Genomic DNA, 27,344 nt, shown 5'->3' with positions numbered 1-27,344 from the left:
GAACGACTGTCATCGTCAATCAGCAGACGACAGGTGCTGGGAGCACGTGCAGAGGGGATCCTCGTGCACCGTGGGGAAGGCAGGCTGGTGCCGCCCCTGTGGAAACAGTGTGGAGGATCCTCGAAAGTAGAGCCGCAACCACCCTGTGACCCAGCAATTCCATATCTCTGAAGACATCCAAATGCTAATTTGGAAAGACATATGCACCTATATGTTCATTGCACGTTATTTACAGTAGCCACGATACAGGACAGCCCAGGTGTCCATCCACAGACAAGGCGTAGGGACGAGCTGGAACATACATGCAGTGGAATATTACACAGCAATGAAAAGGAAAGACTTGTACCATTAACAACATGGATGGACCTAGAGAGCGTCATTCTAAGTGAGATTAGTCCTCACAGAAAGACAAACACCAGCACCTTCCTTCTGATGCCCGACTGGCGGCAGAATCCACCTTCGCTGCAGGGCTGGGACCTGTGTCGGGAGGGTCCCGGCTGTGAGTCTCGTTACCTCTGAGGTTGGGGACAAGGAGCGACTGGGAAAAGTCTATGCCGCCTTCCTCTCCCTGCACAGTAGTCACAGTTCACTTCGCCAACGCTGACACTAGGGTCGCCCATGGTGGGCACTCGGGACACGCAGATGAATCAGTCCGTCCAGGATCCAATCACGGGGTCAACACAGGACCCGTCTGTCTGCTCCTCATGCACTGGACACGGATCTGCTGTTGGGCCCTGTCTCAGGGACCCCAACGTCTCCCCTGCAGCTGTCAACAAGGACGTGTCAACTGTGATGAGGGGACAGAATTCCATTCCACGGGTAACGGTGCCACGCCCCTAACAGTGCTTCCTGTGGTTTCAGGACATCGATGCCCTTGAACTCAGAGCCGCCCTCCAGGTGGACGCCTTGTTAGCATCACTCTGTGGGTGTGGACTTCTGCGTTAGTGGGATTCTGGGAGGGGCTGAGGACCACCCCCCTAACGAGAGTGTCCTGGGGTGTGAATGGGATGCGGGCTCCTGACTTCAGTCCACTTATCACCTCTATACCGCGTGCCACAGGGGGGACCATGCACACCCTCACCTGCATGTGACACACACACGTGCATATTTGTGCACAATCACATGCATACACACATGTACAGATGTACAAACGCACAAGTATGTACATGCATACATGCTAACATGCATTCTTGCACTAACATGCATGGACACACTGCACTTGCCTGCATGCATGTACATATATGAAAGAGAGTGCTAGTGCACGTATCTACATGCACACACGTGCACAGCACACATCCTCCTGCATGCACACACGAGAACACACATGCACACACGCATACCTACAGGCATGCACACCTACATGCATGCACACAATAAAACACATGCACACACATCCCACGGAGAGAGACATAACTTTCCTCTTGGATGGGTCACTGGAATCTTCGCTCCCGTATATATGGAGAGTGAGAGACATTGTTGCAGCAGGAGCAGGAATGTCACCTGAGACACACACAGAGGGGGACAGTGACATCAGGGGCCCGGGCTCCCCGTGATGCTCGGGGGAAGGAAATGGCTCCGCTGAGTGTTAGGAGGCAGAGCAGAGACAGACACTGGGCTCTGGGGTCTCAGGGCAGAGGCCTTCCTGCCTGGTGCCCACCTGGCCCTTCAGCCGAGGGCCGGGGACGCTGGAGAAACACAGCGAGGGGGAGGGACCTCGTCGGAACATACGAGGGGCAGGACGTGAGCTCGCAGGGGCCCGCGTGTGACCTCAGGGCACAGTGTGGACACCACACACATGTTCACTTCTCCTAACGCACTCAGGCCCTCGGTGGGCAGTTACGACGGTCGTTACACAGTGGAATACTATGCAGCAGGGAAAGGCTCTCCCACCCTTTGCGACAGCACGGAGGGACCTGGGCCGTGTTACGTCAGCAAAAGAAGCCGGTCAGAGAGAGACAAGTATCACATGGTCTCACGTACACGTGGAACCGCACAAACACGATAAACTGATGAATGAAACAGAACGAGAGTCATGGGAACATGGGCCAGACTGACGATCTCAGAGGGGAGTGGGGTGGGGGAGACTGACCACAGGACTTGTGCGCACAGGCCTGGCCGGTGGACACAGACAACAGGGTGCTGAGGTCTGTGTTGAGCGCAACCAGGCTGAGGGGCAAAGAAGAGAGAAGTCTGCAATATTCAAGATGGAAAGAAAAGAAAGTATGGATCACGGACAGGTGGTCTTTTCAGGGTCAGATCCGAGGTCCAGCCCAGCTGCCCCTCCCCGTGCCCAGGTGGACAGCAGGGTTGACAGAGGACGGGGGCCTCACCTGCTCAGCTACGTGTCCTCCGTCAGCGCGCTCTGGAGCACGTCCCGGAGAGCTTTTCGGCCCGGCAGCTGGCCCTGCCTCCCCACAAAGAAGTAGATGACGGGGTTGACGGTGCTGTTCAGGACGGACGGGATGTAGAAGATGGGCTCGTAGCGGAGGAAACTGAACAGTGAGGGGAAGAAGAGGTTGATGAACAAGCCGACATTGAGGGGCAGCCCCAGCAGCAGGAAGGCCAGCACGGTGAGCAGGATGACCCTGTGGAGCTTCGTGGTCTGTCTCCGCCAGGAGCCGCAGTGGACGCGGAAGAGCAGGGTCAGGCTGGACACACACAGCACCAGCAGGGTCAGGAAGGACGTCACATTGTAGACGAGAATTACTATCAGAAACAGTACAAGATGATAATAGATGCCCACAGAGAAAACTACTCCCAGACAGAGGGACAGTCCCCAAAGCACAGCGCACACGATGGCCGAGAGGTGGGCGGGGCGGTGGCATCGGTACCAGATCGGGAAGAGCGCGGAGATGCAGCGCTCCGTGCTGATGGCCATGAGCAGAGTCAGCCCCGCCAGGTAGGACGTGGACAGCACAGGCAGGATAAGTATAGTGAGATCCCGAGTGTTGTTAATGAAAAGCAGCACGACAACTGCGATGGATAAGAGGAACAGGAAGTCCGCGATGGCCAGGTTGAGGATGTAGACCGAGAAGGGGTTTCTCTTCACCCGGAAACCCAGCAGCCAGATGACCGTCCCGTTCCCCACCAACCCAAAGAGGCCAATCAACAGAACCACAGCGACAACAATGATCATGTAATTGAAAGAGGACTTGGCATCACCTAATGGGGTCTGTGTGATGTTCCCGGGGGCCTTCGCCTCTGCAGGGGACACAGACCCATTACTTAGGTCTGACTGCCAGGGCCCTGGTCTGGGAGAGAAGCCCCTGGCGTCACCGCTGGGCTCCTGAGCCATCTGCCGGGCGCTGCCGCGGGGCACCCCTGGGAAGATGGCGATGGGCACGGGGCCGGGACCTCTGATCGGGGTGGTCTGTCACTCCGCAGACCCCCGCTGAGACCCCCAGGACGCGAGCACAAGGCCTCCGGAGCTGGCGGGACGGCTGGACTCAGACACGCGGGCGATGGACTGCAGGGCCGTTTCCTGGGGAGACAGGGGGACACGCGTGTGCGCAGGCGCCTCCTCCAGAGCCACCCCACGGCTCCCCAGGCTCCTGGCTCTGGGCGCTCCGATCCCTCCTGTCCGTGTGTCCGGGGGCCACTCCCAAAGGGACAGTCAGCCAGGTGCCGCCCTTGGGGGTTGTTCCTCATTCAGAGCTCACGTCCCTCTAGAGAAACCTGGGGGCAGAGGTGATGGGTCACATGGAATATTTGTTCCCTCAACTCAGCAGAGTTCGTTCCCAACATCACCCTCTAATCCCTGTGCTCTGTCCTCACCTGTTCACCCCTCGCCCCCTCCCGTCTCTCTCCCTCTCTCCCCGCGGTGGGAGGAAGACACATGGAAGCATCTCCCATAGGCGAGGTTGGCGAACCTGGCCTGACTCTTCCCTGGGAGCCGTCTCCCCAGGTCTCTGCTCCCCAAGTCACCCCGCAACATCGCTTAGCCTTTGGGGACCAGGAAACACTGCCGCACCCAGTGCTCGGTGGACCCACATGTGTGGATGCTGCTCGCGTGTCCTGTCTGTGCGCAAAGAGACAGCTGTTTCCCGAGCGCGTCTCTTCCTTGCGGCCCCAGCAGAGCAGAGCCCCTCCCGCAGGGCCTGTGTGCTGGGCTCCGTCCGCGTCCTCCCGTCCCCGGGGGCTGGGCTCCACCACCATGGTGACCCCTGGACCCACAGGTGACCCCTGGACCCACCGCGGGGCCCTCCAGTCACGCCGCCCCCTCTGTTTCTCTCCCAGGGGCCCTTGGCTTTAGGAAATGCCAGGACGACGCATGTGGTTAGACCAGGGCCCACCACGGCTGCAAACACGTAGCAGGTGCAGGGGAGGGAGCTGACCACTCACCACCCTCCACCGCTGCTGCCCCGAGTGGGCGGGGTGCCGTCCCCTCCCCTCCGCAGAGCTGCAGGGATCGGCTCTGTCCGTGTCCCGGGCCACCGTCTCCACACAGTCTCCCCGGCTTATCGCGGACAGTCATGCACCTGGAAGGGGACACGGAGCACGTGTGAGCCCAGGCCTGTGACGTCTCTGCAGGGCCGTGGACGGGGGGCTTCCGGCTCTTCTGATGCAATCGGTTCATTCCATCGGCCACGGAGACTCTGGCCGCAGGGAGTGTGGTGAGTGAGGTCGGTGGGGACAGAAGGTGGCATGAGTCAGTCACCTCGGGAGGGCAGGGCCATGGGGAGCAAACATACGTAGTAGCTATGGAACAGTGTCCCACTATTGTCTTGTTTATTGTATGTCCTACGCATGATTCCCTGCGGAACAAATCACTGTCGTGTCCCAGGTCTAACACAGCAGAGGAAGGGAAATGGACACACACGTCCTCCTGCGTCGGGAGGTCTGGATCTTCTACTAAGGTCTCTGCCTGGATGAGCCCCCACTGACCGTCCGGTCAGGGAGGGTGGTCTGCGATCTGCTTCCCTCAAAGCCACGGATGTGAACGCCACCCTCCTCTGGAACGTCCCTCCAGGGACAGGACCCCGCGCACGGCTGCGGGAGCGAAGGTGGTGCAGCCACGACAGAGAGGAGTGTGCAGGTCACTCAGGACACTGCCCGGGACCCCAGAGCCTCAGCGACCCCACTGCTGGGGATCCCCCAAGGAAACAGGATCCCACCGTGAGGAAATATCTGCACCCCGAAATTCCCAGCAGCTCAGACATGGGGACAGCCTCAGTGTCCATCAACAGGTGAACAAAGATCATTGTCAGTGTGTGTGTGTTCGCGCACGTGTGTATGTGTGTGTGTGCATGTCTGTTCCTGTGTGTGTCCATGTGTGTATGTTCATGTGTGTATGTGTGTCTGTGTGTGTTGGATGGAAAGTGATCTGGACAAAAGGAAGGAAGTCCTACCATTTGTGACAACTCGGTGAACGGAGAGGGCGTGGTGTTCAGTGGGACCAGGCACGAGGACACGCGCAGGATCTCCGTGGACGTGAGACCTGAGAGAGCTGAACTCCTGGAAGCACGGGGTGGAGCGTATCCCGGGGCCGAGGGACGTGGACGCGCAGGTCACAGGGCACAGACTCTGGTGGGAGAGGGTCGTGCTGGGGTGTCCTGTCCAGCAGGACTAGACTGAGACATGCGTCACCTTCTGAAGTGGCCGAGGGCTGGGGCTCCACGGTGCTCACCCCGAGGAAAGGAGGAAGGAGGAGCCTGTGCGAGGTGACGGCTGCACTGAGCTTGATGATGTGACAATGCCGCAGTGTCCACGTGACAGATTCACGGTACACGCCGTCAGGACGCACACTCTATAGTGACAATTGTAACCCCATCAAGCTGGAGGACAGGAGATGTTGGAAACCCCCTTCGCAGAGCCCTCCCCCCTCAGCGGGTAACTCAGCTGCCGCAGTCACCCCACCCGTGTCTCTGAGAGAGTCCTCCCGGTCTGTCTGTCCGTCCTGCTGCTGGTCTGAGGTCAGGGACACAGGCAGACGGGGGACTCACTGTGGGGTGAGGCCCTTTGCACACACCAGACCCATGAGTCCAGATGGGCTGGCTGCGCCCCGGCCCGGAGAGTCTGGCTCTGAGAAGGCAGCGTCTCCTGGGAGGGTCCAAGCTAGGACGCGCCCACAGCGCTCCAGACCCCTTTCTCGGGGTGACGTCCCCTCGGGGTGACGCGGTCTGATCAGGTGCAGGTCTAGTGTGGACACGGAGCCCGGCCACCGCCAGGCCTGAGCTCGGGACCAGCAGTCCCAGCAGGCTCTTCCTCCCCCCGACCTGAATGTGCCGGGTGTAAGGTGTGACCCCAGAGATGGTGTCATCCCCTCTGTCCGCAGAATTGTGCTTTTTCTTGGGGTGCAGCTGCCCCCCGGAAGCCACACGCTCCCGCAGCCTCCCCAGGCCCACTGGGAAGTCAGCCTGGCTCCTCTCAGGAGGTTTGACACCAGGTGACAGAGAAAGTGCTAGGAGGTTGGGCTCCCCGATCAGACTCTGGCCCCTCAGAGGGTCTCGGGGTCCTGTCTCTGTCTCCTGCCCCCCTGCCCACTCTCCAGGGCGACCAGCAACCAGCCACCAGCCAGCCTGACCCTGGGCGCCCAGAGGCCAGAGCAGTGGGAAGTCCCCTCTCAGGCAGAGCCTGGCCCGTGGGGAGTGAGGTGCTCAGAGCCTCCCAGAAGGAGCAGCGGGGCCAGGTCAGGGAATGGAAACAGGCATCTCTCCTCACCTGTGTCCCCGGAGAGGCTGGGCACCCTCAGGTCTGGGGGCCGCGGGAGGTCCTGGGAGCAGCGGAGGCCTGAGGTGCCGCCCCGTGTGTGTCCAGGGGTCCTGTGAAGTGTGGACTGAGGCGGCCTGCAGACCAGGGTCAGGTCTGTGATCCGGGTGACGCCCTCCCGCCTCCCACTCTCTCAACCACGTGGTCCACTCGGGGGAGGCTCTCGGAGCCCCTGAGTGCTGCTCCGGAGAAGCAATCTCTGCAGAGACTTGTATTCTTTGCACCATAATTGCCAAGTACTCAGAACACAGCTCAGGTCCGGGAAGATGAATCTTCCTTTATTTCTAAACAAACACTTGAATTTATGACGAAGGAACTATCCTGTCCCAGCCACTGCCCTGCTGGACTCTCTGGACACCTTCTCATTTTCCTGACCAGTGTGAGTTCCTCCAGATCACTGGGGTAACAGCCAGTGACCTCAGGATGACCAGAGTCCTACGACCTGCCCACCACACTCCGGGACCCGCTGTTTTCCACACTGGACCAAAGCCAGGGGTCTTTTCTGCCCCGGGGCCTTTGCACTTGCTGTCCCTACTGATGGGTGCTTTCCTGGGGCTTGTCTCTGTGCTTCCTCCTGCCGTCCTGGTCTGAAGAGAGGTCAGCCTTTGGGGAGGAGCGGGGATTTCTCAGTAGCCTCTCCTGGAGCCGCCCTCCTCCCGCTCCAGGTGCTCCCATCGGCCCTGCACAGTGCACTAGTGTATTTCTTCCTGTCTCCTGCCCCAGCGCAGGGACCCAGCCCTGAGACGCAGATCCGGGAGTCGGGGTGACCTGTGACATACGACACAGCCTGAGGCAGACAAAGGAGCAGAGATGAGTCTGACAGAGGAGAGACCTGCCCACCCGGGGCCAGTCCACCACGTGGAGGGCCTGTCTCTCCGTGACAAAGAGCTCAGGCCGATAGCCTGTGCTCAGGTGGTCGGGTGTGTGAAGACTCCATGAATATAGGATCTTGTGGTGAGGATCAACTCTAACCACAATAAATAAAGATAAACTGAAAGCAAACAGACCAGGACGGGTGCGGCCCATTGATCAGACAAAGGCGAGGAGACCACATCCAGGCTCTGGGCTGAACGGCCACCCCTGGGGATGAACAGCCAGAGCTTCATTTCCGGTGGATCATGGATCCAGACAGAAAACACCAAGATTCCAGGAGAGCCACAGAGAACCTCCTCTGGTTTGGGGGAAGCTGGGTTCCCCAGATGGATCCTAGACAGCAATGAGCAGCAGGTGCCCCGTGACCTGGGGCTGGGTGCAATGACAGGCCTGAGCCCACCGCACACGCAGGGGGCGTCCCGAGGCCGCAGACGCAGGCACATTGAGAACCACAGGTCCAAGGACGGCCGAGCATTCAGGGGGTAGGGCTTCTCTGCCCCGACGGCCCAGGACAAAGGGCAGGGAGGGAGTGACCCCAGCATTTGAGAGAAGCCCCAGGGACGGCCGGCGGGCGGGTGAGAAGTTGCCAGACTTGGTCTGGAGCAAGGGCGAGGCGAATGAAACCCCCAGATAAATGTGGCTGCATCCAGAGATCAGGAGCATTTGCTCCTTTGTGAAGCTCCCCCTCACTCCCTACTTATCTACTGATGGAGACTTGGGAGATTGTGATTCTTGAAATTTGTCCATTTTGCCAAGATTGTCCAATTTGTTGATGTATAACTGTTCATAGTGTTTTCTAAAGATCCTTTTTATTTCTGTGGTGTCAGATGTTACTTCTCTTTTATTTCTAATTTTGTTTATTTGTGTCTTTTCTTTTTGTTTGGTGAGTCTGGCTAAGGGTCTATCAATCTTGTTTATCTTTTTAAAGAACCAGGTCTGCTTGCAGTTCATTGCCCTGCGACGACCCTGCCAGGCCCACAGTCAGCCAATGGGACCTGGGAGCAGCCTCCTCAGATGGGAGTAGCTGAGTCCTGACACTGCGGATCCCTTCCTGGGGTGCAGACCCACAGCTGGTCCCATGAAGGAGTCCATTTGGACCGGCATGTGCTAAGAAAGCCAACCCGGGGAACGGGGCGAGGTGGGCATCTCCACCCCCACCCTCATGTCCATGTGGGTTTGCCCCCGGGCAGTGGTTCCCAGGATGTGCCTCTTGAGGGTGGGAGAGCGCACGGGCACCTCTATGCCATTCGCCACTGCCTTCAGCTGATCGGTCAGCAAACACGGTGAGGTCCTGAGCTGCACTTGCTCCGGCAGCACTGCTGAGCGTGTGGCCGGCCCATCCCCGAACCTTCTCCGGGCTGCTCACTGCCTGAGCCCGAGAGCCATCCGACTCGCGGAGCCCAGGCCCCCGCCCTCACCCCTGCCCCAGGGGAGATGGGATGGCGGTGGCCAGTCGGGGAGAAGAGCCCTCTTCACCAGGGGTGGGGTCTACCTCCCCCAAACAAACCCATGTCGCTTATTTAAAAACTGTCCTGCCCTGGCCGGTGTGGCTCAGCGTTTAGAGCGCCGGCCTGCGGTCCGGAGAGACCAGGGTTCGGTTCCCGCTGAGGGCATGAACCTCGGTTGCAGTTTGTCCCCGGCCCTGGTTGGTCGTGCAGGTGGCAGCCACTCGATGTGTCCCTTTCATGTCGATGTTTCTCTCTCTCTCTCTGTTCCTCTCTCTCCCTCCCACTCTATCTGTGCAAAAAATGGAAAAAAATGTCCTCGGGTGAGGATAAAAAAAAAACAAAAAACTGTCCCCCAAACGGGAACTCAGGCTGCAGGGGGAATGTCTTAGATGAGACATAAACAGAAATACACAGGTTCACCGTCAGCTCAGAAGGACCGAGGAGCTAGCCCCAGAGGTCAAAGATCAGACCCTGGGACACAGCATCTCAAACACTCCCTGTGACGGAATGACGCCATCGTCCCCGGCTGGGCTTGGCTTTGGCCTGAACCCCACGGGGTTGGGAACAAGGGGGATGGTGGTGGGCAGGCCCTGGGAGCTGTGGGGCATCTGTTCTCGGGACAGCAGTGCCCGGGGAGCGTCCCTGCGGACCACACCCCTGGAGACCGCAGAGACTCCCCCCACCCGCCGGGCCAGTCTCGGGGCCTTTCTCCTGTGAGCTCGGGTCTGCGAGGGAGGACAAGGACACACCACAGACACTGCTGACAGCCCCCGGGCTGCACGTCTGACACCAGGTGTCACCGGGCTGAGTCCTCCCAGGCCCCTGTCCTTGGTGTGCGCACAGTGTTGTAACCCAGGAGAATCAACCTCACTCGGACACAAAGTAATGTTGAATATTAGGAGCTTTATTACCTGCGCAGGGTTTGCAGCCACCTACACAGAGGAGAACTGCAGCCCCGAGCTCAGGGGGAGGGTTGCTTATATAGGGCAGGGGTCACTCAAGAGTTTAGCAGAGCAAGCAAGCTACGTGTACAGAAGCAGATATCAGCAGTTAGTAACTGCACACGTTGTTTATTTTACATTTCTTAACATTCACTAGACCCCAGCCTTGATGTTTCATTGTCCCTTCTGGCATCTCCTGATTAGTTAAGCTCATGGTCCTGGCTGATGCATACCTTCCTCTTCAAGAATTTTTGCAAAAACAACTCGGGTGCAAGGAACCCAGGAGAGGTTCCTTCTTCTAGCAGATGGAGAATTACTGGGTTATAACAACAGCCGTCCTCCCCCCGTGTCCCCACAGGGTCATCCCTCTGTGAGTGTCTGTGGCCAGACTTCTAAGGATACCGGTTGCAATGGACGCGGACCCACCCTGGTGACCTCACCTTCCCTCGATCACCGGCGGAGACCCTGTTTCCTGGTACGGTCCTGCTCACAGGGACTCACACCCCGGGGACACGTGTCCATACATCTCAAATATGTACCAAGAGGAGACTTAGTGACTAACGTGGGATGAATGTCGCGAATCCAGACACCCCTGACAGGTGGACCCGAGAGCCGGAAAGGGCTACTTGTGACAGGGAGTCAGCAGACGAAACGTAGTTCCCGGACCCCGGTGACCCGTCCCGCAGGTCGAGCAAGGAGGACTCTAGAGGGGGAGTGAGGATGAGGAGGGACAAGAGACACGAGAAATGGAGACAAGACAGGGCTCTGATCAAGTCTCGTTTATTCTGGGGAGATCCACAGTATATATAGGGCAAGGAGCAGAAAAACAAGAACATTTGTTGCCAAGCATGTCTGTGGTGACCACCCCGAAGCAATTTCAAGTAAACATCATGTAAATATCACAGGTGGAACAAAAGACAAACAGCATAACTGGCTGAGTAAATGGTTACTTAAAGGAATGCAGAAACATTGTATGCAGAGATGCAGACAGAGATATCCTGCCTTGGGGCGGGAGATGGCAGAGCAGATTTTTGCAAAATGGATGCCATGCAAACAGTCTCCCACACCCGGGGACCCTGGGAAGCTCCCCTCCAGGAACCGAGGTCCCTCACGGCCCACCCAGAGTGGAGACGGCGACCACTGTGTCCAGGCTGCGGAAGACCACACGGTGCGTGGAGAGGGGTGAACGTCCCCACCCCGGGGCGTACCGAGACCAGGGTGGGGACAACATTCCGGTAACTGCTCCAACCCCGAGAAGGCTCAGGCCTCTGGGCAGGTGCCCGTTTGCGGCCCAGCCCGGCCAGAGCGCAGCCAGGGCGGTGCTGATGGGCTCAGGGCAGGGCGGAGAGAGGCCGGGCGGGAGCGTCCAGGGCACGGGGCCCGCTGTGCCGAGTGCACCGTGGCCGCGCCCCTGGGGCCGGTTCTGCGGGAGGTAAGTGCTCTGGGTCGGTCTGTTCTGAGAGTGTCCAGCCCACCACTCAGGGCGGGCGGGGCGCTCCGGGGCGTCACCTGCTCAGTGCCCTCGGCTCGACCTCAGGAGGGAGGGACACGCCCGTGGGCCTCTGTGGACGGATCCAGCCCCCCGATGCTCTGACATTGCTACGCTGTCCCCACAGGGCACCCCCATCGCCAGGATCCCACCCACGTCCAGGGAGGTGCCCCCATCGCAGGCCCCCTGGCCGGGCCGGCCGTCCTCTGTCAGCTGCAGGCGTGGGTGACCTGGTCCAACCCTGATGGGCATTTGCCTTCCCTCCACTCCTGGGCACCCCTGGCACTTTGGGGTCCACCTTCTCGGGGAGGGGAAGGGATGCCCCGAGCCCCGAGTGCAGAGCCGGGGCCGAGTGGGCGGGGCCCTGGCCCCTGTGCGTGTCCTCCAGCCCTCGGTGTGCTCAGTCCTGTAGGTTGGCGCCGTCCTGGGGGGCTGTCGGTGTCCGGGGGGTGTGTTCGCCTCGCCCTCGTCCAGACCTCGTTGGGCAACTTCTCACCTGCCCGCCGGCCATCCCTGGGGCTTCTCTCAAATGCTGGGGACACTCCCTCAGTGCCCGTTGTCCTGCCGTCGGGGCAGAGAAGCCCTCACCCCCTGACTGCTCGGCCGTCCTTGGACCTGTGGTTCTCAGTGTGCCTGCGTCTGCGGCCTCGGGACGCCCCCTGCCTGTGCGGTGGGCTCAGGCCTGTCATTGCACACAGCCCCAGGTCACGGTGCACCTGCTGCTTATTGCTGTCTAGGATCCATCTGGGGAACCCAGCTTCCCCCAAACCAGAGGAGGTTCTCTGTGGCTCTCCTAGAATCTTGATGTTTTCTGTCTGGGTCCATGATCCATTGGAAATGAAGCTCTGTCTGTTCTTCCCCAGGGGTGGCCGTTCAGCCCAGAGCCTGGATGTGGTCTCCACGCCTTTGTCTGATCAATAGGCCACACCCGTCCTGGTCTGTTTGCTTTCTGTGTATATTTATTTATTGATGTTAGAGTTGATCCTCACCACAAGATGTTGTATTCATGGAGTCTTCACACACCCGACCACCTGAGCACAGGCTATCGGCCTGAGCTCTTTGTCATGGAGTGACAGGCCCTCCACGTGGTGGACTGGCCCCGAGTGGACAGGTCTCTCCTCTGTCAGACTCATCTCTGCTCCTTTGTCTGCCTCAGGCTGTGTCGTATGTCACAGGTCACCCCGACACCCGGATCTGCGTCTCAGGGCTGGGTCCCTGCGCTGGGGCAGGAGACACGAAGAAATACACTAGTGCACTGTGCAGGGCCGATGGGAGCACCTGGAGGGGGAGGAGGGCGGCTCCAGGAGAGGCTACTGAGAAATCCCCGCTCCTCCCCAAAGGCTGACCTCTCTTCAGACCAGGACGGCAGGAGGAAGCTGAGAGACAAGCCCCAGGAAAGCCCCCATCAGTAGGGACAGCAAGTGCAAAGGCCCTGGGGCAGGGGAGACCTGGGTCTTTGGGGTCACTGTGCACAAGCAGAAGGACCAGGAGAGTGGTGGGCAGGTCGTAGGACTCTGGTCATCCTGAGGTCACTGGCTGTTACCCCAGTGATCTGGAGGAACTCACACTGGTCAGGAAAATGAGAAGGTGTCCAGAGAGTTCAGCAGGGCAGTGGCTGGGACAGGAGAGTTCCTTCGTCATAAATTCAAGTGTTTGTTTAGAAATAAAGGAAGACTCCTCTTCCCGGACCTGAGCTGTGTTCTGAGTACTTGGCAATTATGGTGCGAAGAATACAAGTCTCTGCAGAGATTGCTTCTCCGGAGCAGCACTCAGGGGCTCCGAGAGCCTCCCCCTAGTGGACCACGTGGTTGAGAGAGTGGGAGGCGGGAGGGCGTCACCGGGCTCACAGACCTGACCCTGGTCTGCAGGCCGCCTCAGTCCACACTTCGCAGGAGCCCTGGACAAACGCGGGGCGGCACCTCAGGCCTCCGCTGCTCCCAGGACCTCCCGCGGCCCCCAGACCTGAGGGTGCCCAGCTTTCTGGGACACAGGTGAGGAGAGATGCCTGTTTCCCTTCCCTGACCTGGCCCCGCTGCGTCCTTCTGGGAGGCTCTGAGCACCTCGCTCCCCACGGGCCAGGCTCTGCCTGAGAGGGGACTTCCCACTGCTCTGGCCTCTGGGCGCCCAGGGTCAGGCTGGCTGGTTGCTGGTCGCCCTGGAGAGTGGGCAGGGGGGCAGGAGACGGAGGCAGGGACCCCGAGACCCTCTGAGGGGCCAGGGTCTGATCGGGGAGCCCAACCTCCTAGCACTTTCTCTGTCACCTGGTGTCAAACCTCCTGAGAGGAGCCAGGCTGACTTCCCAGTGGGCCTGGGGAGGCTGCGGGAGCGTGTGGCTTCCGGGGGGCAGCTGCACCCCAAGAAAAAGCAGAATTCTGGGGACAGAGGGAATGACGCCATCTCTGGGGTCACACCTTACACCCGGCACATTCATGTCGGGGGGGAGGAAGAGCCAGCTGGGACTGCTGGTCCCGAGCTCAGGCCTGGCGGTGGCCGGGCTCCGTGTCCACACTAGACCTGCACCTGATCAGACCGCGTCACCCCGAGGGGACGTCACCCCGAGAAAGGGGTCTGGAGCGCGGTGGGCGCGTCCTAGCTTGGACCCTCCCAGGAGACGCTGCCTTCTCAGAGCCGGACTCTCCGGGCGGGGCGCAGCCAGCCCCCCTGGGCTCGTGGGTCTGGTGTGTGCAAAGGGCCTCACCCCTCAGTGAGTCCCCCGTCTGCCTCATCCCTGACCTCAGACCAGCAGCAGGACGGACAGACAGCCCGGGGGGACTCTCTCGGAGACACGGGTGGGGTGACTGCGGCAGCTGAGTTACCCCCTGAGGGGGGAGGGCTCTGCGAAGGGGGTTTCCAACATCTCCTGTCCTCCAGCTTGATGGGGTTACAATTGTCACTATAGAGTGTGCGTCCTGACGGCGTGTGCCGTGAATCTGTCACGTGAACACTGCGGCATCGTCACATCATCAAGCTCAGCACAGCCGTCACCTCGCACAGGCTCCTCCTTCCTCCTTTCCTCGGGGTGAGCACCGTGGAGCCCCAGCCCTCGGCCACTTCAGAAGGTGACGCAAGTCTCAGTCTAGTCCTGCTGGACAGACACCCCATCACGACCCCTCTCCCACCAGAGTCTGTGCCCTGTGACCTGCGCGTCCACGTCCCTCGGCCCCGGGACCTCGCTCCACCCCCTGCTTCCAGGAGTTCAGCTCTCTCAGGTCTCACGTCCACGGAGATCCTGCGCGTGTCCTCGTGTCTGGTCCCACTGAACACGACGCCACCTCAGTTCACCGAGTTTTCAGAAATGGAAGGACTTCCTTCCTTTTGTCCAGATCACTTTCCATCAAACACAGACATACACACATGAACATACACACATGAACATACACACATGAACAGACATGCACACACACACATACACACGTGCACACACACACACACTGACAATGATCTTTGTTCACCTGTTGATGGACACTGAAGTTGTCTCCATGTCTGAGCTGCTGGAAATTTCGGGGTGCAGATATTTCCTCACGGTGGGATCCTGTTTCCTTGGGGGACCCCCAGCAGTGGGGTCGCTGAGGCTCTGGGGTCCCGGGCAGTGTCCTGAGTGACCTGCACACTCCTCTCTGTCGTGGCTGCACCACCTTCGCTCCCGCAGCCGTGCGCGGGGTCCTGTCCCTGGAGGGACGTTCCAGAGGAGGGTGGCGTTCACATCCGTGGCTTTGAGGGAAGCAGATCGCAGACCACCCTCCCTGACCGGACGGTCAGTGGGGCTCATCCAGGCAGAGACCTTAGTAGAAGATCCAGACCTCCCGACGCAGGAGGACGTGTGCGTCCATTTCCCTTCCTCTGCTGTGTTAGACCTGGGGCGCGACAGTCATTTGTTCCGCAGGGAATCATGCGTAGGACATACAATAAACCAGACAATAGTGGGACACTGTTCCATAGCTACTACGTATGTTTGCTCCCCATGCCCCTGCCCTCCCGAGGTGACTGACTCATGCCACCTTCTGTCCCCACCGACCTCACTCACCACACTCCCTGCGACCAGAGTCTCCGTGGCCGATGGAATGAACCGATTGCATCAGAAGAGCCGGGAGCCCCGTCCACAGCCCTGCAGAGACGTCACAGGCCTGGGCTCACACGTGCTCCGTGTCCCCTTCCAGTTGCATGACTGTCCGCGATAAGCCGGGGACACTGTGTGGAGACTGTGGCCCGGGACACGGACAGAGCCGATCCCTGCAGCTCTGCGGAGGGGAGGGGACAGCACCCCGCCCACTCGAGACAGCAGCGGTGGAGGGTGGTGAGTGGTCAGCTCCCTCCCCTGCACCTGCTACGTGTTTGCAGCCGTGGTGGGCCCTGGTCTAACCACGTGCGTCGTCCTGGCATTTCCTAAAGCCAAGGGCCCCTGGGAGAGAAACAGAGGGGGCGGCGCGACTGGAGGGCCCCGCGGTGCCCTCGCAGGGTCACTGATGAGCCTGGGGCTCCTGTGGGTCCAGGGGTCACCTTGGTGGTGGAGCCCAGCCCCCGGGGACGGGAGGCCGCGGACAGAGCCCAGCTCACAGGCCCTGCGGGAGGGGCTCTGTCCTGCTGGGGCCGCAAGGAAGAGACGCGCTCGGGAAACAGCTGTCTCTTTGCGCACAGACAGGACACGGGAGCAGCACCCACACATGTGGGTCCACAGAGCACTGGGTGCGGCAGTGTTTCCTGGGCCCCAAAGGCTAAGCGATGTTGCGGGGTGACTTGGGGAGCAGGGACCTGGGGAGACGGCTCCCAAGGAAGAGTCAGGCCAGGTTCGCCCACCTCGCCTACGGGAGATGCTTCCATGTGTCTTCCTCCCGCCGCGGGGAGAGAGGGAGAGAGACGGGAGGGGCGAGGGGTGAACAGGTGAGGACAGAGCACAGGGATTAGACGGTGATGTTGGGAAAGAACTCTGCTGAGTTGAGGGAACAAACATTCCATGTGACCCATCACCTCTGCCCCCAGGTTTCTCTAGAGGGACGTGAGCTCTGAACTAGGAACAACCCCCAAGGGCGGCACCTGGCTGACAGTCCCTTTGGGAGTGGCCACCAGACACACGGACAGGAGGGATCGGAGCGCCCGGAGCCAGGAGCCTGGGGAGCCGTGGGGTGTCTCTGGAGGAGGCACCTGCGCACACGCGTGTCCCCCTGTCTCCCCAGGAAACGTCCCTGCAGTCCATCGCCCCGCGTGTCTGAGCCCAGCCGTCCCGCCAGCTCCGGAGGCCCTGTGCTCGCGTCCTGGGGGTCTCAGCGGGGGTCTGCGGAGTGACAGACCACCCCGATCAGAGGTCCCGGCCCCGTGCCCATCGCCATCCTCCCAGGGGTGCCCCCGCGGCAGCACCCGGCAGATGGCTCAGGAGGCCAGCAGTGACGCCAGGGGCTTCTCTCCCAGACCAGGGCCCTGGCAGTCACACCTAAGTAACGGGTCTGTGTCCCCTGCAGAGGCCAACGCCACTGGGAACATCACACAGACCCCATTAGGAGATGACAAGTCCTCTTTCAATTACGTGATCATTGTTGTCGCTGTGGTTCTGTTGATTGATCTCTTTGGGTTGGTGGGGAACGGGACGGTCATCTGGCTGCTGGGTTTCCGGGTGAAGAGGAACCTCTTCTCGGTCTACATCCTCAATCTGGCCATCGCGGACTTCCTCTTCCTCTTATGCACGGTAGTCATGGCCATCTGTTATATTAACGGGTCTCACTATTTTCCTCATATCATCGTGTCTTTCCTGTTCATGTCCTACCTGGCGGGGCTGACTCTGCTCATGGCCATCAGCACGGAGCGCTGCATCTCCGCGCTCTTCCCGATCTGGTACCGATGCCACCGCCCCGCCCACCTCTCGGCCATCGTGTGCGCTGTGCTTTGGGGACTGTCCCTCTGTCTGGGAGTAGTGCACTTTGTGTGCATCTATTATCATCTTGGACTGTATGACATAGTAATTCTCATCTACAATGTGACGGCCTTCCTGACCCTGCTGGTGCTGTGTGTGTCCAGCCTGACCCTGCTCCTCCGCGTCCACTGCGGCTCCTGGCGGAGACAGACCACGAAGCTCTACAGGGTCATCCTGCTCACCGTGCTGGCCTTCCTGGTGCTCGGGCTGCCCCTCAATGTCGGCTTGTTCATCTACCTCTTCTTTCCCTCACTGTTCAATTTCCTCCGCTATGAGCCCATCTTCTACGTCCCTTCCGTCCTGAACAGCGCGGTCAACCCCGTCATCTACTTCTTTGTGGGGAGGCCGAGGCATCAGCAGGGCCCGATGTCTCTCCGGGACGTGCTCCAGAGCGCGCTGACGGAGGACGCGTAGCTGAGCAGGTGAGGCCCCCGTCCGCTGTCAACCTTGCTGTCCACCTGGGCACGGGGAGGGGCAGCTGGGCTGGACCCCGGATCTAACCCTGAACAGACCACCTGTCCGGGATCCATACTTTCTTTTCTTTCCATCTTTATTGTTGAGGATATTGCAGACTTCTCTCTTCTTTATCCACATTGCCCTCAGCCTGGTTGAGCCCCGCCCAGGCCCTCAGCACCCTGTTGTCTGGGTCCACGGGCCAGGCCTGTGCGCACACGCCCTGTGGTCAGTCTCCCCCACCCCACTTCCCTCTGAGATCGTCAGTCTGGCCCATGTTCCCATGACTCTCATTCTGTTTCATTCATCAGTTTATCGTGTTCGTGAGGTTCCACGTGTACGTGAGACCATGTGATACTTGTCTCTCTCTGACCGGCTTCTTTTGTTGACGTAACATGGCCCAGGTCCCTCCGTGCTGTCGCAAAGGGTGGGAGAGCCTTTTTCCCTGCTGCATAGTATTCCACTGTGTAACGACCGTCGTAACTGCCCACCAAGGGCCTGAGTGCGTTAGGAGAAGTGAACATGTGTGTGGTGTCCACACTGTACCCTGAGGTCACATGCGGGCCCCTGCGAGCTCATGTCCTGCCCCTCGTATGTTCCGACGAGGTCCCTCCCCCTCGCTGTGTTTCTCCAGCGTCCCCAGCCCTCGGCTGCAGGGCCAGGTGGGCACCAGGCAGGAAGGCCTCTGCCCTGACACCCCAGAGCCCAGTGTGTGTCTCTGCTCTGCCTCCTAACACTCAGCGCAGCCATTTCCTTCCCCTGAGCATCACGGGGAGCCCGGGCCCCTGATGTCACTGTCCCCTCTGTGTGTGTCTCAGGTGACATTCCTGCTCCTGCTGCAACAATGGCTCTCACTCTCCATATATACGGGAGCGAAGATTCCAGTGACCCGTCCAACAGGAAAGTTATGTCTCTCTCCGTGGGATGTGTGTGCATGTGCATTATTGTGTGCATGTTTGTCCATGTGCATGCCTGTAGGTATGTGTGTGTGCATGTGTGCTCTCACGTGTGCATGCAGAAAGATATGTGCTGTGCATGTAGATAAGTGCACAAGCACTCTTGTCAATATATGTACATGCATGCAGGCAAGTGCAGTGTGCCCATGCATGTTAGTGCAAGAATATATGTAAGTGAAGATGTATGCATGTACATACTTGTGTGTGTGTGCATCTGTGCATGTGTGTATGCATGTGATTGTGCATGAATATACACATGTGTGCTCACATGCAGCTGAGGTTGTGCATGGTCCCCCCGTTGCCCTCGGTGCAGAGGTGATGTGATTCGTGGGCTGAAGTCAGGAGCCCGCATCCCATTCACACCCCAGGACACCTCTGGATAGGGGAGTGGTCCTCAGCCTCTCCCAGAATCCCACGAACCCCGAAGTCCACACCCACAGAGTGATGCTAAGAAGATGGCCACCTGGAGGGCGGCTCTGAGTTCAAGGGCATCGATGTCCTCAAACCACAGGAAGCACTGTGAGGGGCGTGGCACCGTTACCCGTGGGATGGAATTCTGTCCCCTCATCACAGTTGACACGTCCGTGTGTGGCGGCTGCAGGGGAGACTTTGGGGTCCCTGAGACAGGGCCCAACAGCAGATCCGTGTCCAGTGCACGAGGAGCAGACAGACGAGGAGCACACACGCTCTCAACAACACACACACGCTCTCTACTACAGTCGTTCTGACAGGTGTGAGGTCCCAGCTCACTGTGGTTGACATTTCACCTCTGATGGTTGGTGACCTTGAGCATCTCCTCACATGTCTACGGGCCATCGGTACGTCCTCTTTGGAGAAATGTGTATTCAGGTCCTCGGCCCTTTTTTGACTAGATAATATGATTCCACGTATATGTGGGATCTAAGAAAATACTAGATAAATGAACAGACCAAACAGAAACAGGCTCACAGATGGGGAGACACCCTGATGATCCCCGGAGGGGGGGGATGGGAAGAACGGGGGAGGGACACAGAGGCGCACATGGCAGTTACCAGGCGGTCACGAGATGTGATGTCCACGCAGGGCGTGTGTCAGGGACCCTGCATTTACTGGGCGTGGTGTCTGAGGGGGGCACACTCATCGGGGGGTCACTCTGTATGACTGTTTAATCACTGTGTTGTACTCCAGAAACGCATGCACCGGTGAAGTCAGCTGTAATGGAAAATAAGTAAACAAACAAATAATACACCATTAGGTAATAAACTGAGAAGAAAGTTGTCTGTCCTGCGGGTGATGCCCCTGGAGCGGGTTCGCGGGACGGCCCGTGCGCTGTCCTGATGGGAGGGGCTGAGGCTGTGCTGGGTGACAGATGGTCTCTGTGGCGGTCAAGGCCCGGGTCGTGCTGTCTGTGGCCTGTGGCCTCTCCCCAGGCTGTGCTTCTGCCTGAGCCCCACCCTGCCCTGCCCTTTGCTGCGTCCTCCCGAGCCCGGTGCTCAGCGGGACAGTCTGCGCCCCGAGAGCCTCTGCCACCCCCCTTTCGGGCTGTGTCGCTCCATGTACATGCTCACCCCTGCTTCCGGTCACGTGGCACGTCCCCTGGCGGCCGCTCCTGGTCGGTCCTGGTTGCCATCAGTTCTGCCGCTTGCACCGCAGGCTCCGGGTCCCCACCAAATGCCTGCTCGAGGTCACACAGGCCTTTGTCCTCTCTGCGAGCGCTGCGGGTCGGCTGAGTCACACAGGTGACATCGCCCAGGCTCAAGAGAATGAAAGAACATTCACGGCCCGCTCTGCAGGGGTGCCCGAGGGGGCCAGGAGCGTCCGCCCGCGCGCCCTCCTTTGCCTGGGCCAGGTCGATTCTCTATGGCACCCCCATCCCGCGGTGCAGAGGGACGTGGTCCCCGCTCCAGGTGTGAGGTCGGGGTGTCCCGGGGTGTTGGGGCGGCCGCAGCTCCAAGGCAGCGTCTCCTGGGGCGGGAGCTCCCTGGCATCGCGGAAGGCACGCGGGCGGCCCCTCCGTCCCGGGCACCACGACTCGGGGTGGTGGGAGAAGGAGGCCCCTCCGTGGGGCGCCCCCGGGGCCACGGACTCTCCCCCAGGAAGTTCTTCCCTGCGGGTCCAGTGCTGCTTCCTCCTGTGCCCGGCGCGGTGCTGCCCCCTGGAGGCACCGCAGGGACGGGCTGCTCTGGGCCTCAGGGGACCTGGAGCCCCCACGGCCCCGCCCCCACCAGCCCGGGCAGGACTCTGGGCCGTCCTCCTCCTCTGCCTCCTCCTGCTCCACCTCGGTCTGGATATGAGAGATGACGAGTAACACACCCCCCTGGCCGGTGGGCTCAAAGGCTAGAGAGTCAGCTATCGGACCAGAGGGTCGTGGGTTCACTCTCGGTCAGAGCACAGACCTAGGATTCGGGGTCCATCCCGCTCGGGGTGTGTGCAGGGGACAACGGATCGATGTTTCCCTCTCACATCGATGTTCCTCTCTCTCTCCCTGCCGCCCTCTCTAGAGTAGAAAAGTTAAAATGTAGCCCTGCCCGGTTGGGCTCAGCGGTTAGAGCGCCGGCCCGCGGACCAGAGAGGCCCGGGTTCGGTTCCCACTAAGGGCACGGACCTCGGTTGCACTTTGTCCCCGGCCCCGGTTGGGACCGTGTAGGTGGCAGCCACTCGAGTGTCCCTTTCACATTAATGTTTCTCTCTCTCCCTCTCTCCCTCGCACTCCTTCTGAAGATAAGTGCAAAAGAATGTCCTCAGGTGAGCATAAAAAAAACAATAAGGAGCCCGGCCGGTGTGGCTCAGTGGTTGAGCGTCGACCCTGCACCAAGAGGTCGCCGGTTTGATTCCCAGTCAGGGCACAGGCCCAGGTTGTGGGCCCGATCCCCAGTGGGGGGCATGCTGGGGGTGGCCAGTTGATGTTCTTTCTCATCGATGTTTCTATCTCTCTCTCTCCCTTCCTCTCTAAAATCAATTAAAAATTTTTAAAAAAACAACAATAATGAAATAAAAATAAAAATATTAAATAACAGCACAGGAACGGTCATTGACGGGAACGTGCAGAGAACACACACAGACTCCGGGGCCACCAGCAGAACAGCAGCCACAGCCGAACACCCGGCCCTCAGAGCCTCCTGTCCCCGGCCCTGCACTGCCCCCCCAGGGCCCCTCCTCCCGACCCAACATGTGGGCTCCGGTCTGACCCAGACCAACCAGATGTCCCCTGGCTGTCATCCTGCCAGACCCGGAGGCCAGCCTCCAGCACGTCACCAGCCCTGCAGGCTCTAGGGCCCCGCTGCCTGTCCGGATGCCCTGTGAGTGGCCCCACCCTTCAGGCCGGACTTTGCCACCCTCCTGCCCAGTGACAGAGGCTCTCGGGGAGCGGACTGTCCCGCTGAGCACCGGGCTCAGGAGGACGCAGCAAAGGGAAGGGCAGGGTGGGGGCTCAGGCAGAAGGACAGCCTGGGGAGAGGCCACAGGCCACAGACAGCACGACCCGGGCCTTGACCGCCACAGAGACCACCTGTCACCCAGCACAGCCTCAGCCCCTCCCATCAGGACAGCGCACGGGCCGTCCCGCGGACCCGCTCCAGGCGCATCACCCGCACAAACAACTACCCCTTTCTTTCTTAGATTATTACTCAGTGTTTTATTATTTGTTTGTTTACTTATTTTCTATTACAGCTGACTGACATCCGTGCGTGCGTTTCAGGAGTACGACACAGTGATTAAGTAATTACTACAGAGTGACCCCGCTAGCCCTCGTGCACCGTGGGGAAGGCAGGCTGGTGCCACTCTGTGGAAACAGTGTGGAGGATCCTCGAAAAATTAAAGATACAGCCACCCTGTGATCCAGCAATTCCCCGTCTGAGCATGTCTGCGAAGACATCCAGACGCTACTTTGGAAAGACATATGCACCTATATGTTCATTGTACGTTATTTACAGTAGCCATGATACAGGACAGCCCAGGTGTCCATCCACAGACAAGGCATAAGGACGAGCTGGAACATACATGCAGTGGAATATTACGCAGCAATGAAAAGGAACAAATCGTACCATTAGCAACAACATGGACGGACCTAGAGGGCATCATACTAAGTGAGATTAGTCCTCAGAGAAAGACAAACACCAGCACCTTCCTTCTGATGCCCGAGTGGCCGCAGAATCCACCTTCGCTGCAGGGCTGGGACCTGTGTCGGGAGGGTCCCAGCTGTGACTCTCGTTACCTCTGAGGTTGGGGACAAGGAGCGACTGGGAAATGTCTATGCCGCCTTCCTCTCCCTGCACAATAGTCACAATTCACTTCGCCAACGCTGACACTAGGGTCCCCCGTGGTGTGCACTTGGGACACGCAGATGAATCAGTCAGTCCAGGATCCCATCACGGGGTCAACACAGGACCCGTCTGTCTGCTCCTCGTGCACCGGACACGGATCTGCTGTTGGGCCCTGTCTCGGGGACCCCAACGTCTCCCCTGCAGCCGTCAACACGGACGTGTCAACTGTGATGAGGGGACAGAATTCCATCCCACGGGTAACGGTGCCACGCCCCTCACAGTGCTTCCTGTGGTTTCAGGACATCGATGCCCTTGAACTCAGAGCCGCCCTCCGGGGAGGCCGTCTTGTTAGCATCACTCTGTGGGTGTGGACTTCGGGGTTAGTGGGATTCTGGGACGGGCTGAGGACCACCCCCCTAACGAGAGTGTCCTGGGGTGTGAATGGGATGCGGGCTCCTGACTTCAGCCCACGTATCACCTCTATACCGAGTGCCACAGGGGGGACCATGCACACCCTCAGCTGCATGTGACACACACATGTGCATATTTGTGCACAATCACATGCATACACACATGCACAGATGCACACACGCACAAGTATGTACATGCATACATGCCCACTTACATGCATTCTTGCACTAACATGCATGGACACACTGCACTTGCCTGCATGCACGTACATATATTGACAAGAGTGCTTGTGCACTTATCTACATGCACAGCACACATCTTCCTGCATGCACACGTGAGAGCACACATGCACACACGCATACCTACAGGCATGCACATGGACAAACATGCACACAATAATACACATGCACACACATCCCACGGAGAGAGACATAACTTTCCTCTTGGACGGGTCACTGGAATCTTCGCTCCCGTATATATGGAGAGTGAGAGCCATTGTTGCTGCAGGAGCAGGAATGTCACCTGAGACACACACAGAGGGGGACAGTGACATCAGGGGCCCGGGCTCCCCGTGATGCTCGGGGGAAGGAAACTGCTACGCTCAGTGTTAGGAGGCAGAGTAGAGACAGACACTGGGCTCTCGGGTGTCAGGGCAGAGGCCTTCCTGCCCGGTGCCCACCTGGCCCTGCAGCCGAGGGCTGGGGACGCTGGAGAAACACAGCGAGGGGGAGGGACCTCGTCGGAACATACGAGGGGCAGGACGTGAGCTCGCAGGGGCCCGCATGTGACCTCAGGGCACAGTGTGGACACCACACACATGTTCACTTCTCCTAACGCACTCAGGCCCTCGATGGGCAGTTACGACGGTCGTTACACAGTGGAATACTATGCAGCAGGGAAAAAGGCTCTCCCACCCTTTGCGACAGCACGGAGGGACCTGGGCCGTGTTAAGTCAGCAAAAGAAGCCGGTCAGAGAGAGACAAGTATCACATGGTCTCACGTACACGTGGAACCTCACAAACATGATAAACTGATGAATGAAACAGAACGAGAGTCATGGGAACATGGGCCAGACTGACGATCTCAGAGGGAAGTGGGGTGGGGGAGACTGACCACAGGACGTGTGCGCACAGGCCTGGCCCGTGGACACAGACTACAGGGTGGTGGAGGCAGGAACCTGCTGGCGGGGACTATGGGGGGATGGGAGGGGGGTACTCTTATACTCTCAACAATAAGGACTGCAAAAAGAAATATAGATTCTGATGGGAGGCCCTTTTGCGGGGTCAGATCCGGGGTCCAGCCCAGCTGCCCCTCCCCGTGCCCAGGTGGATAGCAGGGTTGACAGAGGACGGGGGCCTCACCTGCTCAGCTATGTGTCCTCCGTCAGCGCGCTCTGGAGCACGTCCCGGAGAGCTTTTCGGCCCGGCAGCTGGCCCTGCCTCCCCACAAAGAAGTAGATGACGGGGTTAACGGTGCTGTTCAGGACGGACGGGATGTAGAAGATGTATATGAACCGGTAAAATTCTAACGGTTCCGGTTGCAGGATTGTGACCAGAAAGCCTAGGTTGAGGGGCAGCCCGAGCGCCAGGAAGGCCAGCACGGCCAGCAGGATGACCCGGTAGAGCTTGGTGGAGTGTCTCCGGGAGGAGCCGTAGCGGATGCGGAGGAGCAGGGTCAGGCTGGACACACAGACCTCCAGCAGCGTGATGAAGAACAGCACGATGTAGACCAGGAACCTGTGCTTACATGGCAATTCCATAGAAAAGTCACAGAAAAGCCACAATGTCCCCAGACAGAGGGACAGTCCCCAAAGCACCGCGCACACGATGGCCGACAGGTGGGCGGGGCGGTGGCTTCGGTACCAGATCGGGAAGAGCGCGGAGATGCAGCGCTCCGTGCTGATGGCCATGAGCAGGAACATCCCCGCCAGGTAGGACGTGGACAGCACAGGCAGGATGAACATCTTCAGATGCTCAGTGACAGTGATGGCAACGAACAGGGTGGCTGCCATGCATAAGAGGTAGGTGAAGTCCGCGATGGCCAGGTTGAGGACGTAGACCGAGAAGGGGTTCCTCTTCACCCGGAAACCCAGCAGCCAGATGACCGTCCCGTTCCCCACCAACCCAAAGAGGTCGATCAACAGAACCACAGCCTTAACAATGATCATGTAATTGAAAGAGGACTTGTCATCACCTAATGGGGTCTGTGTGATGTTCCCAGTGGCATTCGCCTCTGCTGGGGACACAGACCCATTACTTAGGTCTGACTGCCAGGGCCCTGGGCTGGGAGAGAAGCCCCTGGCGTCACTGCTGGGCTCCTGAGCCATCTGCCAGGTGCTGCCACGGGGGCACCCCTGGGAAGATGGCGATGGGCACGGGGCCGGGACCTCTGATCGGGGTGGTCTGTCACTCCGCAGACCCCCGCTGAGACCCCCAGGATGCGAGCACAGGGCCTCCGGAGCTGGCGGGACGGCTGGGCTCAGACACGCGGGGCGATGGACTGCAGGGCCGTTTCCTGGGGAGACAGGGGGACACGCGTGTGCGCAGGCGCCTTCTCCAGAGCCACCCCACGGCTCCCCAGGCTCCTGGCTCCGGGCGCTCCGATCCCTCCTGTCCGTGTGTCCGGTGGCCACTCCCAAAGGGACTGTCAGCCAGGTGCCGCCCTTGGGGGTTGTTCCTCATTCAGAGCTCACGTCCCTCTAGAGGAACCTGGGGGCAGAGGTGATGGGTAACATGGAATATTTGTTCCCTCAACTCAGCAGAGTTCGTTCCCAACATCACCCTCTAATCCCTGTGCTCTGTCCTCATCTGTTCACCCCTCGCCCCCTCCCGTCTCTCTCCCTCTCTCCCCGCGGTGGGAGGAAGACACATGGAAGCATCTCCCGTAGGCGAGGTGGGCGAACCTGGCCTGACTCTTCCCTGGGAGCCGTCTCCCCAGGTCCCTGCTCCCGAAGTCACCCCGCAGCATCGCTTAGCCTTTGGGGGCCAGGAAACACTGCCTCACCCAGTGCTCTGTGGACCCACATGTGTGGATGCTGCTCCCGTGTCCTGTCTGTGCGCAAAGAGACAGCTGTTTCCCGAGCGCGTCTCTTCCTTGCGGCCCCAGCAGGGCACAGCCCCTCCCGTAGGGCCTGTGTGATGGGCTCCGTCCACGTCCTCCCGTCCCCGGGGGCTGGGCTCCACCACCATGGTGACCCCGTGGACCCACAGGAGCTCCAGGCTCAGCAGTGACCCTGCGAGGGCACCGCGGGGCCCTCCAGTCACGCCGCCCCCTCTGTTTCTCTGCCAGGGGCCCTTGGCTTTAGGAAATGCCAGGACGACGCATGTGGTTAGACCAGGGCCCTCCACGGCTGCAAACACGTAGCAGGTGCAGGGGAGGGAGCTGACCACTCACCACCCTCCACCGCTGCTGCCCCGAGTGGGCGGGGTGCCGTCCCCTCCCCTCCGCAGAGCTGCAGGGATCGGCTCTGTCCGTGTCCCGGGCCACCGTCTCCACACAGTCTCCCGGCTTATCGCGGACAGTCATGCACCTGGAAGGGGACACGGAGCACGTGTGAGCCCAGGCCTGTGCCGTCCCTGCAGGGCCGTGGACGGGGGGCTCTTCTGATGCAATCAGTTCATTCCATCGTCCACGGAGACTCTGGCCGCAGGGAGTGTGGTGAGTGAGGTCGGTGGGGACAGAAGGTGGCATGAGTCAGTCATGGGGAGCAAACATACGTAGTAGCTATGGAACAGTGTCCCACTATTGTCTTGTTTATTGTATGTCCTATGCATGATTCCCTGCGGAACAAATGACCGTCGCGCCCCAGGTCTAACACAGCAGAGGAAGGGAAATGGACACACACGTCCTCCTGCGTCGGGAGGTCTGGATCTTCTACTAAGGTCTCTGCCTGGATGAGCCCCACTGACTGTCCGGTCAGGGA

At 59.6% G+C, this 27,344-nt stretch overlaps 3 protein-coding genes across 3 annotated transcripts; 1 reads left to right on the top strand and 2 right to left on the bottom strand.

Moving 5' to 3' along the window:
• Positions 1–2,338: 2,338 nt before the first annotated feature.
• On the bottom strand, positions 2,339–3,295 carry LOC118643133 (mas-related G-protein coupled receptor member X1-like). The gene has a single exon (XM_036281040.1). It carries the CDS (start codon positions 3,293–3,295, stop codon positions 2,339–2,341), a length of 957 nt encoding a protein of 318 aa, XP_036136933.1.
• A 13,523-nt stretch (positions 3,296–16,818) lies between these two features.
• Positions 16,819–17,775, top strand: LOC118643132 (mas-related G-protein coupled receptor member A6-like). The gene has a single exon (XM_036281039.1). The coding sequence runs from the start codon at positions 16,819–16,821 to the stop codon at positions 17,773–17,775; it is 957 nt and encodes a 318-aa protein (XP_036136932.1).
• Positions 17,776–24,791: 7,016 nt separating this feature from the next.
• LOC118643131 (mas-related G-protein coupled receptor member X4-like) lies at positions 24,792–25,748 on the bottom strand. The gene has a single exon (XM_036281038.1). The coding sequence runs from the start codon at positions 25,746–25,748 to the stop codon at positions 24,792–24,794; it is 957 nt and encodes a 318-aa protein (XP_036136931.1).
• Positions 25,749–27,344: the final 1,596 nt, after the last annotated feature.

The sequence above is a fragment of the Molossus molossus genome, unplaced genomic scaffold, assembly GCF_014108415.1.
Source record: "Molossus molossus isolate mMolMol1 unplaced genomic scaffold, mMolMol1.p scaffold_m16_p_31, whole genome shotgun sequence".
Classification (NCBI taxonomy): Eukaryota; Metazoa; Chordata; class Mammalia; order Chiroptera; family Molossidae; genus Molossus; species Molossus molossus.
Note: the sequence above shows the minus strand (reverse complement) of the source record. Positions and strands in the feature narration are given on the sequence as shown.